The following is a 13,349-nucleotide window of genomic DNA, read 5'->3' as shown; positions in this document are numbered from 1 at the left end:
TTACACTTTACTACAAGACTTGCTCTGCCTCACAGAGGCATGGCGATTCCAGCTGTTTGTGTCCCACTTTCGTTTATCTCCACGACGACAAAGAAGCAGAGCCTTGAAGGTGACCCGGAAGGACTCGTTACAGAGGGCATAGCACATGGGGTTGACGGTGCTGTTTACATAGCAGAGCCAGTATCCCAGCTGCCAGAGCTTTTCAGGAACACAGTATGACATGGAAACTAAAACCATGATGTTGTATGGTGTCCACGTGAGGATGAAAGCCAACAAGATTGCGCTTAGCGTCCGGGCTGCTTTTTTTTCTTTAATGATCGCGCTGATGCGATGTTTTGCTCTGAGCTGGTGGCAAATGCTGTGTTCTGACTTTCTGGATGTTTTTAAGTGGGGCTCTCTGGAGGGATGCTCAGCCAATGAGTTGAATTGTTCTTGCACAACCTTGGTATCCCCTGATCTACTTTGCATGTCCTTAAGCTTAATCGCGGCTGAATTGGATGAAGGTGCTTTTGCCTTGGTGTTCTGCTCATGTTCCTCGTCTGTAGAAGAAGACAAAGAGCTATCATCCTCATCTTCAATGTTCCAGCTGCTGTTGCAACTCTTGTGAACTGACTTTTGCAAAATTGTTGATGTTTTGCTTCTTGTTGTATTGAAACCCTCAACTGACATTCCTTTGGCAAAGCCGTGTCCCTTTCTGGAATGTTCTTCCTTTGTGCGACTCGTGTTGCTCTTGGTACTGGTTTGGTGCCATGATTGTTTGTCCAACCCATCCAGAACACCTGTGGTGCTTTTCACAGACCCAACTAAACCAGCAAGTCCTTTCGCTCTGTTCTCGATTTCCCAATAAATTTGCCAGTACAGAATGATCATGATGCTGACGGGTAGGTAGAAAGCAGCGATGGCCGTACCGTATGTTAGCGGAGGTACCTTTAAGAACGGGATTGAACAGGTCTGAGCTTCAGCCCCGGTTGGTCGTCCCACCACATGAGGCCAAAACAAGATAGCGGGCCCCCATAGCACAAAAGATACCACCCATGCAACAGCGATCAAAACCACTGCTGTCTTTGGGGTTCGCTTTGTTCGATAAGTCAGTGGTCGTGTGACTGAGAAATATCGGTCAAAGCTTATGACCAGAAGGTTCATTACTGAGGCGTTGCTCACTACATAGTCAAGCGTCAACCACAGATCGCAAGCTAAATGTCCCAATGTCCAACGGCCCATGATTATGTATGCAGTATATAGGTTCATTGACACCGTACCCAAGATCAAGTCTGCCACCGCCAGACTCAGAAGAAAGTAGTTACTGATGGTCTGTAGCTGACTGTTAACCCGGATGGAGATGACCACCAGGAGGTTCCCCAGGATGGTAATTAGGGAAAGAGGTCCAGTCACAAGCACAATCAGAACCACCTCCCACACCTGATGACCCCCGAGCGGGTCCATGGTAAGGTTTGTTGCTTGTGAGGTGCAATTGTGGTTCATGTTTCCAGGGGAGACACAACATCAGATCCTTGAAGGGCCAACTACATTCTTCAGGGGGAAAAGCAGAAAGTGTCTCCTGCATTACTGGTGAATGTGAACACCAGTATTCTGTGATTCTGTTTTCAGGTAAGAAAGACAGAAAGGTATGTTTAATATGTGAAGCACCTTCAGTAAGTTCTCTGGCTTGTTGAGATTGACTATTTGATTGCGCTATCATTTTAATGGATTCTCTCTTAAACCTTTTTTTAAGTATGTAGTTAATAACCAGTTTTGAAGTTTACCAGTGAGCCTCGTCGTTCACCACTGAAGGTTTTAAACCTACATCTTTACATTCCCTTCATTTTAGTATCAACATTTGTGACCCTGGACCACAAAATACGGGTCATATTTTTAAATTGATTTATACAAAAAGCTTTCCATTGATGTATGGTTTGTTAGGATAGGGTAATAGGACAATGTATCTGGAATCTGAGGGTGCAAAAAAATGTAAGTTGTCCAAATGAAATCCATAGCAATGCATATTACTACTAATACATTTTTGAAATCGGTAGGAAATTTACAAAGTATCTTCATGGAACATGATCTTTACTTAATTTCCTAATGATTTTTGGCATTAAAAAAGAAATCAATAATTTTGACCCATATAATGTATTGTTAGCTATTGCCACAAATATACCCATGTGAATTATGACTGGTTTTGTGGTCCAAATTATTTAGGCCAAAAGTCTTTTGCCCTAAAACCATATTTCATATTTGAAGAAGAAAAAAAAACTAATGTAATGGTTTTCCTTTCCTTTATTTTCTCAGTGTTTTATATATCTAATATGTGTTGTTTGGACTCATACAGAGTTGACATATGCTTATGAGATATGGCTTATGAGCTAAGATACATGTTAAAAACTTTTATGGTCATCTGTTTCAGAACATAATTTCATTTAACATAATTTAGCAAAGCACAATGAGTTTTTTTTGTGTGTGTGAAAACTCAATAGTGTTGACAATATCAATAACATACCAATTGGATGATAAATGGACACTTACCTTTTTGGATACAGCTTTTAAGACTTATTTTAAAATAAGATATATCCATTTTCTCCAGGTGTCCACTGTATGATGATGCTTCATTAACACCTGAAGCCATTTGGAATCTACTTTGCCTCACTGGATTTGATAATCACCAATACTCAAATGACCGCTGCATCCACAGATGTGTTTGACTTGTAAGATGTCCTAGTAACAGAAAATATTGTTTGTAGTTCATCGCAGCATCGTACCCCACTGACTCATCCACCTCTTCTGGCTAGAGGTGGCAACGTGTCCTCTTCTTGCTGCAGCGGCGGAAATAGGCGACTGTCATAATACGTGTAAATACTGAATGAGAGGTTGCCAACTGTTCATACTCAAAGCACCGGTGACGATGTGCAGGCACCTCTCTCCGTGTTTACCTCAGATGAGCTCTGAACACTGATCAGCTGGATGGGATGGGAACCATTCACCTTCATTTATAAACAAGAAGGTGGTGCTTTACAACAAACTGTAAAAGAGCCACAGTGTTTTCTCTTTCTATAATAATATAGGATACTTGGTGTACACATAACCTGGACTACATCTCAGTGATAGTTTAATGCATGTAGTTACACTAGGAGGTTTACATTTAGAGTCAGTGAGGTAGCTGTACAATCCACCACCAGGTTTAAAGAAAAATTACATAACTCAGTAATAACAACAATACATAAATTTCATTTAATGTTTGGATTTTTATTTTTTTTTACTTCCCAGTTTCTGCAATCTAGAATGGTTTAATTTAGAGATATTTTATCATTCAGTAAGTTGTTTGTTTCATTTATGTAGTTTAAGACCTTTAGCTTGTGGGTTTTATAAATGTGTGCTCATGTGAATAGAATTATGACGTACGCTGATAATACAGGTGAGAGGAAAGTAATTCATTAAGCCTGTTCATTGTATGCTTAGCAAACACTCTATCTGCTTGTTTTATGTAAAACAAATGTGGATATCACAGTTTTTGTTTTCACAATTTTTAATTTCCTCTGTTATCATTTAATGTGAGCTCTGTGAGGGATTATTAGACTACGTGTGTGTGTGTGTTGGTGTGTTTGCCTTTATAGACATCTTACAGACCAAAACACCTTTGAAGTTAATCAGTAATCATCTCTCACACCCCACACTTCTGCATTGCTGTTGTAGCAGAATACACACACACACACACACACACACACACACACACACACACACACACACACACACAGAGAGACACAGACAGTTTATTGATTAGAGTTAGAGGAGAGAGAAGTAAGATTTACTGCATTTCATTACTGTACGTAGGTGAGGATAAATGAGACTGAGGTAGAACTATTATCTATATATTCTAATAATATCTAATATAATACTAAGTGTTCTGATTATACACTAAAATGCTAAGAAAGCATTTATAACACTGAGCACTGAAAGGATTGTATTTATTTAACCATTAAGAAACATGTTTAATATGTATGTGTTGTGATGTTTTGATTAAGTGAAGAATATTATCCAGATTTTTGGACAAAAAAGAAAAAGAATCTGTTGATGATCCGTTGCTTCCTCCTCATAATTTCCTGGCATTGTAAGCATGAGATGTCTTTTCATCAACTTTTTTATTCTTTTTTTTCATTGTATAGTGAATAAAAATATAATTAAATACAACTCCGAGAAAGAATAATTTTGAAAGCTAAGCCACTGGCTCTGATTGGGGGGAAAGTAATTTAAAATAATTCTAGTTTTAGCCAAATCATATATTTATTATACCCCCTTGCAGAATCTGTGAAAATGTGAAGAACTGTAACAAAATAAGAGGTATCATAACAAAGGCCTGAATAAGATAGTTTACTTTTTTGGCTTTGCAATGGTTGTTCATGAGTCTCTTGTTTGTCCTAAGCAGCCCAGTTTTCTTCAGAAAAATCCTGTAAATTCTTCAGTTTTCCTCATTATTCACAGATCCTGCAAGGGGTCTGTAAACTTTTTTTTTTTTTGTAAACAGCGCAACTGTATTTAATTAGGTATTTTATTTTATTATTATTTCACATTATTCACATTTTAGTTTAAATTCTATAAAACAAATTTTTTTTTTTTTTTTTTTTTGAAAATCCCATAAATTGTGCACTGCTCCTCAAGTTAACCACCATTTCATTTAATCTCACTCTAGTCCAGCTGGGTAGTGCACATATTAAATAATACTGTCACCGAGGTGATAAAAGCAACACATTTTACATGAAGCTTCTTTAGGACCTCCTGAATGATTTCAGCCTAGGAGCCCATGCAGCGGAAATATTAAAATTTAGTGTCAAATTACTTATTCATGATTTGACAATATTCATGAAAAAAAAAATGTTTTCCCTCTCAAATAAAACTTTCCGGGTAATGATATTTTAAAACCACTTAATAAGCTTACTTTTGTTAATTTGTGCTCAGGCCAGTAGATATTCAAAATTATAAGTGTAAAATAAAGTACCAAGACACCTTAAACCTAAAAAAAAAACAAAAAACTTAAAAAGCCCTGTATAACAGGCAGTTAAAAAAGGCAGTAAAAATGTTTAAAGCTGCCGTCCGTAACTTTTTGCACTGTATAATAAACACAATTGCATGCGTCTTGCGGAAGAACATTGCAGCCGGAACTACTTCTCTCTGTTTATGCCTATGGTGGGTCACACATAGACTGTGCTTCTCCACAGTGGTTCCTAACAGACCGGTCTGAAATAGTCCCAATATAAACACTTATAAGTGTGCCATAATTGTTCAGGGTAAGACAAATACATGGGGCCCCACTTTATATTAGGTGGCCTTAACTACTATGTACTAACATTGTAATTAAAGGGGTACTTCAGCGCTGGGAAGATGAATCTGTATTTAAACTAGGTCATCAATGCAGTAGAAATTTGAAATTATTTTTGAATTTGGTGTCTTCTAGACTGAGAAAAGACAGAAAATGTATTTTTGTCCCATGGGGATGAAAGACTACAATTCCCAGAATGCTTCGCTGCCCTGTGCCATTCCCAACGCCACCAACTTGATTACAGTGACTGAGTTAGAGAAGACACTACAGTTAAAAACTGAAAGTGTCTGTTTAACATAATGAGTGAGTCACCGCGCGAGTATCACAGCACTGAGCACTAACTGCAGGAGTGATGAGAGCTGAGGTAATCGCGACTACACTCGCGACATACATTCACAACGCGAGTTCAGTCTGGCGCGTTTTAGTTCGTGCCTTTACAAGCTTAACTTTCATAGAAATTAATTTGAAAAGTTAAAAGACTTACATTGCTCACCATAAACTCCGTTGAGTGACTGTAGCTGAGCTGAGATCTCCCTGCAAGCTGAGTGTGATCTCCATCGCCCATGCGCAGATTCAAAACAAGAAATGGCTCCCTCTGCTGGCTGTAGTCTTTAGCCTTTGGGCAAACATTCCTCCTATGATGCAAAAATCGTCAATTTGCATCATAGGAGGAATTTTTCCAGAAATAAAATGCATAAATCTCTTGTCTCAGGGAGATATGAGGGGGAAAAGCACAATAATTTGATTATACTCCAGGGTTTCTACTGATACAAAGCCATTGTAAGTGCATTAATTCTTGTTACTTCTAATTGGTTATTCACAGTCACGGGGGGCACAGGTGATCACTTCCGTTTTCCTTTATTACTTCCTTTTGTCATATTGTTTGTTATGGTTGGAAGGGGCGAGTAGTGGGAGCCAACTTTCTGTTGACCGTATCGTACTAGTCTATATGTCTTAGATGTAAAAATAAAACCCAAGAAGGCAAACCAAATCGTCTTTCTTTAATAACAAGACGACGAAGTGCTAACGAGTCACGAGCCCGCTATCTAGCCCCTATGTGGCTATTGGATGCCGCTAATATTAGTCAACAGAAAACGGCGCTTCGGTTCAAAGAGATTCCATTCACGCGCTGGACCGAAAAGCAGTTGTAGACCGCAAGTGGAAACGGACACGAGATGCACAGCATTTGAACCGGTATGTGAATCAGTTTATTACTATGCCGCTTGCTGTTTGCTGCCGGTCGATTGAAGACGTTATGTCTGGTTGTGCTTGATGTGGAGCGGATCGGTTTGTTTGGATAAACTTCGGTGGATTGGAAACGCGTAGTTTATGTCATGCGTGTTGCATGCAGCGTTGGGATTTGCATAATTCTCGTGTGTGATTATATGGATTGCTTTGGGAGCCAGCGCCGCTGAGTTCTTTGAGGAAGGAAAATGGATGATGAACAGGGTGACGTGGTTATGGAGAGCAAAAGGGAGCGTAAACTCACAGCAAAGGCTTGGGAGTTAAAGATTGAATCGTTACAAAGGGACCGTAAATCTAAAGTGAACAAAATAAAAAATGTGATCGCTTCAATGAAAGAGCTTATGAAAAACGATGAGAATTCATCTAAGGTTTGTTCTCTCTTGGAAACACTGAAGCTTTTGAGAGATGATGTCAATTTGTTGCATGAGAATGTGATTCCTTTATTTCCTGCTGAAGAACAAATTAAGCAAAATGAATGGTATGGCTCAATTGTACGGTTCAACAAGGGGTTCATTGAAGATGTGGAGCAATGGCTGTGTGACCTTAAACGTAAGACAACGTCACTTACTACAGCAGTAATTTTAGAACGGAGTGACGAATGTGCTCTGTCATCTCATAAGGCAATAGATGTGCAGGCTGCTTTAAATGATCCAATGCCTGTTGCAACCTCTGATGTGAATGCAAATTCAAACACTCTGAATCAATGTGAGCAAGGTGAGGAATGTGATGCATTGACCTGTGAGCATTTCATGGATGAGATTAAACCAACTGATAGCATCTCAAATGTATACAGCAAAAAATCACATAAAAGGAGCTCCTCCTCTGGTTCACGATCTAGTAGATCATCTACTTCATCTGCTCGTCTTCAAGCAGAAGCTGAAGTAGCTGCTTTATTAGCCAGTCAGCAAATGCTGCAGCAGAAGCATGCTGTGGAAGAAGAAGAAGAGCGTTTAAGGAAGAAGAAGGAAAGAATTGATCTTCAAACTAAAATTGCTGTGTCTATGGCTAGAGCTAATGTGTACAGGTCTGTTACATCAAGACAAAGTATTAATTCGGAAGTAAGAAAAGAAAGAAAGGAAAATGATGAAATTATTTCTTCAATTTCGATGGCAGTTGCATCAGTTCAAGTCGAAACATATGTTGAATCACAGTCTTTGCCTGTTAATAATTCAACAACAGGTGCAAGAAATAAGGAAAGCAGCTCTCAGCATCCTTACGTGCCGCAAAGCAGCCCTCAGCCTCCCAACATGCCACAAAGCGGCTCTCAGCCTCCCTACATGCCACAAAGCGGCTCTCAGCCTCCCTACATGCCACAAAGCAGCTCTCAGCATCCTTACGTGCCGCAAAGCAGCCCTCAGCCTCCCAACATGCCACAAAGCGGCTCTCAGCCTCCCTACATGCCACAAAGCAGCTCTCAGCATCCTTACGTGCCGCAAAGCAGCCCTCAGCCTCCCAACATGCCACAAAGCGGCTCTCAGCATCCTTACGTGCCGCAAAGCAGCCCTCAGCCTCCCAACATGCCACAAAGCGGCTCTCAGCCTCCCTACATGCCACAAAGCAGCTCTCAGCCTCCTTACATGCCACAAAGCAGCTCTCAACCTCCTCTTGTGCTGCAAAGCAATTCTCCTCCTTACCCTGTGCTACAACAAAGATCTATAGCACCGGTACAGTCAACTACATCAATGAATGGGCAGCTACATTCTAACTATAGTAGTGATGTACCTGTTTCAGGACTCTCAGCAGTTGATGGAGAGCAACAAAGTATATTGCGTCTTATGGAGAAACAAAATGACATCACTGCCATGTTGGTTCAGCAACGTAACATTTCATTACTCCCTCACAGAGATATGGTATCCTTTGATGGAGATCCTTTGCAATACCAAAGCTTCATACGATCATTTGAGGAAATTGTTGAAAGAAGGGTAAATGATTACGGTGACTGTTTCTACTTTCTGGAGCAGTTTACCCGAGGTCAACCAAGAGAACTTGTAAGAAGTTGTCAACATATGGTTTCTAGACAGGGCTATATGAAGGCTAAAGCCTTACTTAAGGAACACTTTGGAAACGAAGTTAAAATATCTGCAGCATATATGGATAAAGTGCTCTCTTGGAAGTCCATAAGACCTGAGGATACTAAAGCCTTACAAGATTATCATCTTTTTCTCAGAGCTTGCTGTAATGCCATGGACGACGTTCGTTACATGAAAGAGTTAAACTTGGTTACTAACATGCAAATTATTCTTTCAAAGTTGCCGTTTAAGCTCAGAGACAAATGGAGAGCTGTGGCGTGTGATTTACAGGAAAGCCGTAATGAACAAGCAACATTTAAAGACATCGTGAATTTTATAGAAAAGCAAGTCAGAATTGTTACTGATCCTGTGTTTGGGAACATTGTTGAGGCTCCTTCTGGTGGAGGTCGAAACTTGATTCGTTCTAAGCCTAAGGGAAGTAGTTTCGCTACCACGGTCTCTGTAGCAGGATTGGAAGACCCTAGGAAAACAAACAAAGGTTCGTCTTGTCTTTATTGTGGTGAAGAACATTTCTTGAATTCCTGTCCTGTGCTTACCAAAAAAAACCATAAAGAGAAAATGGACTTTCTGAAGAAGAAAGGAATCTGTTTTGGCTGTTTGGGTATAGGCCACATTAGCAGAGATTGTAAGAAGCGGATTACATGTAAGGTGTGTGGCTTTAAACACCCCAGCATCCTTCATGTCCTCCAGCGAGATAAATCAGAGGAACCAAAGCAAGCAGTAGGTAGTGCTCTGATCTCTGTTCAGTCCAGTAGTCTTACTGGGGCCGGTGAAGATGCTTGTGCCTTGTCCATTCTTCCAGTATGTGTCAAATCTAACAATGGAAACAAAATCGTGGAAACTTATGCCTTTCTAGATCCTGGCAGTTCAGCAACCTTCTGTACGGAAAGTCTCATGAACAAACTTAATCTTTCCGGTAAAAGAGTGAATATTTTGCTTAAAACAATGAATCAGGATAAATTGGTTTCCAGTTATTTTCTTAAGGATCTAGAAGTTGCAGGATTGGATCAGACACACTATTGTTCACTTTCTGAAGTATATACTCAGAAAAGCATGCCAGTATCCAATTCTAATATTCCTGTGCAGAGTGATCTGGTTCGATGGCCTTATTTGAGTCACATTTCCTTACCTTCAATTGAAGCAGGAGTTGAACTCTTGATCGGAGCAAATGTGCCAGAGGCAATGGAGCCATGGCAGGTTGTTCGCAGCCAAAGGAATGGACCATATGCGGTAAGAACCATACTTGGATGGACGGTAAATGGACCGCTTAAATGTATGGAAGAGAATGGAACTTCCTGTAATGATCAACCTAATGTCACTGTAAACAGGATCTCTGTCTCAAAATTGGATGAGCTTTGGAAACAACAGTTTAGGACTGATTTCCCTGAAAATGCTCTGGATGAAATGGTAGGGATGTCTAAAGAAGATAATCAGTTCATGGATCTTGTGTCTCAGTCTATAAAACTAATAGATGGTCATTACAGCATTGGTTTACCGCTCAAGAATAAGGATGTGGTCTTTCCAAACAACAAAATCGTTGCAGAACAGCGAGCTTTGAACCTCCAAAGGAAATTCAGGAAAGATCCAACATTTCAGGCAGATTATACTGCTTTCATGGAAGAGGTAATTTCCAAAAGATATGCGGAAAAAGTACCCGTGGAGAAACTTGAAAGGCATGATGGCCGTGTTTGGTATATACCTCATCACGGGGTTTACCATTCAAAAAAGAAGAAAATTAGGGTGGTTTTTGACTGCAGTGCCTCCTTTCAAGGAGTATCATTGAATGGACAACTACTTCAGGGACCAGATCTGACAAGCACTCTAATAAGTGTTCTTACAGGATTCAGAAAGGAGTCTGTCGCCTTAATGGCTGATGTTGAATCCATGTTCTATCAGGTAAAGGTTCCTATAGAAGACTCAGATCTTTTGAGGTTTCTGTGGTGGTCAAAGGGTGACTTGAGTAAGGAGTTGGAGGAATTTCGAATGGTTGTACATCTGTTCGGAGCTTCCTCATCCCCAAGTTGTTCTAACTATGCACTCAGGAGATGTGCAGAGGACCATGGAGATGGGTTTAATCGCAGGACAGCAGAGGTAATTCGAAATCACTTCTATGTTGATGATTGTCTCGCTTCAGTCCCCACAGAATCTGATGCGATCCAACTATATAAAGAACTCCATGCAATGTGTGCTAAAGGTGGATTTCATCTGACCAAATGGATGAGCAACAGTCGTGGTGTGTTGAATGCTGTACCAGAAGAAGAACGGGTGAAAGAAGTGAAGGATCTTGATTTGAACCATGACGTACTTCCGATGGAGAGAGTACTGGGTGTACATTGGTGTGCTGAATCTGACACCTTCAGATTCAAAGTGGTAATTAAGGACAGACCTTTTACTAGAAGAGGAATACTTTCTGTGATTAGTGCAGTGTATGATCCTCTTGGATTTTTGTCTCCAGTAGTCCTTTCTGCAAAGAAGATTCTTCAAGATCTTTGCAGGGAAAGGATTGGATGGGATAGTGTTATACCCATTAAATATGCACAAAGATGGAGAAATTGGCTTGAAGAGCTTCATGGTTTGGAGAAATTTGAGACAAAAAGATGTTTGAAACCTATAGGGTTTGGAGAAGTCACGTTGGCTCAGTTACATCACTTCTCTGACGCCAGTGAAGAAGGCTATGGTGTTGTGTCCTACCTGCTTCTACATAACACTCAGAGCATTGTACATTCTGCCTTTTTGATGGGTAAGGCTCGAGTAGCACCAGTGAAATCTACTACCATTCCCCGTATGGAGCTTACAGCTGCCACTCTCGCCAGCCGAATGGATAGGCTATGGAAAAGGGATCTAAGGATGAAGCTGCAAGAGTCAGTGTTTTGGTCTGACAGCACTGCTGTGTTGAAATATATTCAAAATGAATCTTCTAGATTTAAGTGTTTTGTTGCCAACAGAGTGTCTGAGATCCTGAGAGCATCCTGCACAGCTCAGTGGAGATATATAGATTCTGCCAACAATCCGGCTGACTTTGCCTCCAGGGGGCTAAAGGTGGATCTCTTACTTAAGGAGCAGATGTGGCTATTTGGCCCTCCCTTTCTTATTAGATCACAGGAAGAGTGGCCAAACAACCCAATTGATCTGGAAAGGAGTTTGGTGCAAGATCCAGAAATCAAGCGTGAAGTTGGGGTTAACACACTACTGGTTCAAACCGAAGAGAAAGAGGATGCTGTTGCACGGCTTATCAATCATTACTCATCATGGACACGTCTGAGGAAGGGTGTGGCTTGGATTCTTAGGCTGAAGAGAATCCTCCTAGCTCTAAGTAAGAAGAGAAAACAACTGAACGAAACTTTAGATTGTACTGAAACTGATCGACCCCTGAAGGTTATCATCGATGAAGCCATGCGTAAACTACGATCTAGTATGTGTGAAGGCTATCTATCGGTAGAGGAGTTAAACAAAAGTGAAATGGAGATTGTCTGCTTTTCTCAAAGGATGAAGTTTCCAGAGGAATTGATATCGTTACAGAGAGGTGAAGAAGTGAAGCGGAGCAGTCCTCTGTATTGTCTCAATCCAGTACTTGAGGCAGGTGTAATAAGAATGTATGGACGTCTGGATAATGCAGTCATGCCCGAAGAATCAAAGCATCCAATAATACTGTCAAAGGATCTGCATATTTCTGAGTTACTTTTAAGACATATTCACAATGAGGTTGGACACAGTGGACGAAATTACATGTTGGCCAGGTTACGTCAACGGTATTGGATCCCAGGCGCAAGTTCAGCCATACGGAGAGTTCTGTCCAGATGTGTAATCTGTAAAAGACTTCAAGGAGCAACAGGTTGCCAGCAGATGGCAAATTTACCTTCAAGTAGGGTCTCACCAGATGAACCACCGTTTACTCGAGTTGGAGTTGATTGTTTCGGTCCATTTGAGATCAGACGTGGGAGAAGTAATGTGAAGCGATATGGAGTCATCTTTACTTGTTTGGCTATAAGAGCCATACATATTGAAGTGGCTGCATCATTAGACACAGATTCTTTTATCCACGCTTTGCGAAGGTTCATAGCACGACGTGGTCAAGTATTGGAGTTGCGTTCAGATAATGGAACCAATTTCGTTGGAGCTGAACGAGAATTGAGAGAAGCCATACAAAACTGGAACCATGATAAGATTAATGACGTTCTAATCCAGAAGAGTATCAAATGGATGTTCAATCCTCCTACAGGATCGCATCATGGAGGCATCTGGGAGAGGATGATTCGATCAGTGAAGAAGACTATGAATTCTATCTTAAGAGGGCAGAGTATAGATGAAGAGGGTCTTCATACGCTTTTGTGTGAAGTGGAGTCAATTATCAACGGCCGTCCTATAACCAGATCATCCATGGATCCCAACGATCTGGAGGCTCTAACCCCCAACCACCTGTTACTTCTTAAAACCCAACCATCTTTACCTCCTGGTTTATTTCGGAAGGAGGACATATATGTTCGTCGTAGATGGCGACAAGTACAGTACATGGCCGACCTGTTTTGGAGGAGATGGCTAAAGGAATACCTACCTCAGCTACAGGAACGGCAGAAATGGCTTGTAAAGAGAAGAAATTTTCAAGTAGGAGATGTTGTACTTGTTGTTAATGATGCTGCCCCTCGAAACTCATGGATTATGGGCAAAATTATTCATACTACACCAGATAAAAGGGGATTGATTCGCCAAGTAAGGATCAAAACAAAGTATAATTGCTTAGACAGACCAGTCACCAAGATTTGTCTACT

The 13,349-nt window shown here is 40.7% G+C and overlaps 1 protein-coding gene across 1 annotated transcript; it reads right to left on the bottom strand.

Moving 5' to 3' along the window:
- Window positions 1–1,514, bottom strand: chrm1b (cholinergic receptor, muscarinic 1b). The gene has a single exon (XM_067438494.1). The coding sequence runs from the start codon at window positions 1,480–1,482 to the stop codon at window positions 1–3; it is 1,482 nt and encodes a 493-aa protein (XP_067294595.1). The 5' UTR covers window positions 1,483–1,514.
- Between the last annotated feature and the right edge of the window lie 11,835 nt (window positions 1,515–13,349).

This window comes from Pseudorasbora parva, chromosome 3, assembly GCF_024679245.1.
Source record: "Pseudorasbora parva isolate DD20220531a chromosome 3, ASM2467924v1, whole genome shotgun sequence".
Taxonomy (NCBI): domain Eukaryota; kingdom Metazoa; phylum Chordata; class Actinopteri; order Cypriniformes; family Gobionidae; genus Pseudorasbora; species Pseudorasbora parva.
This window is presented reverse-complemented; position numbering and strand designations above follow the sequence as displayed.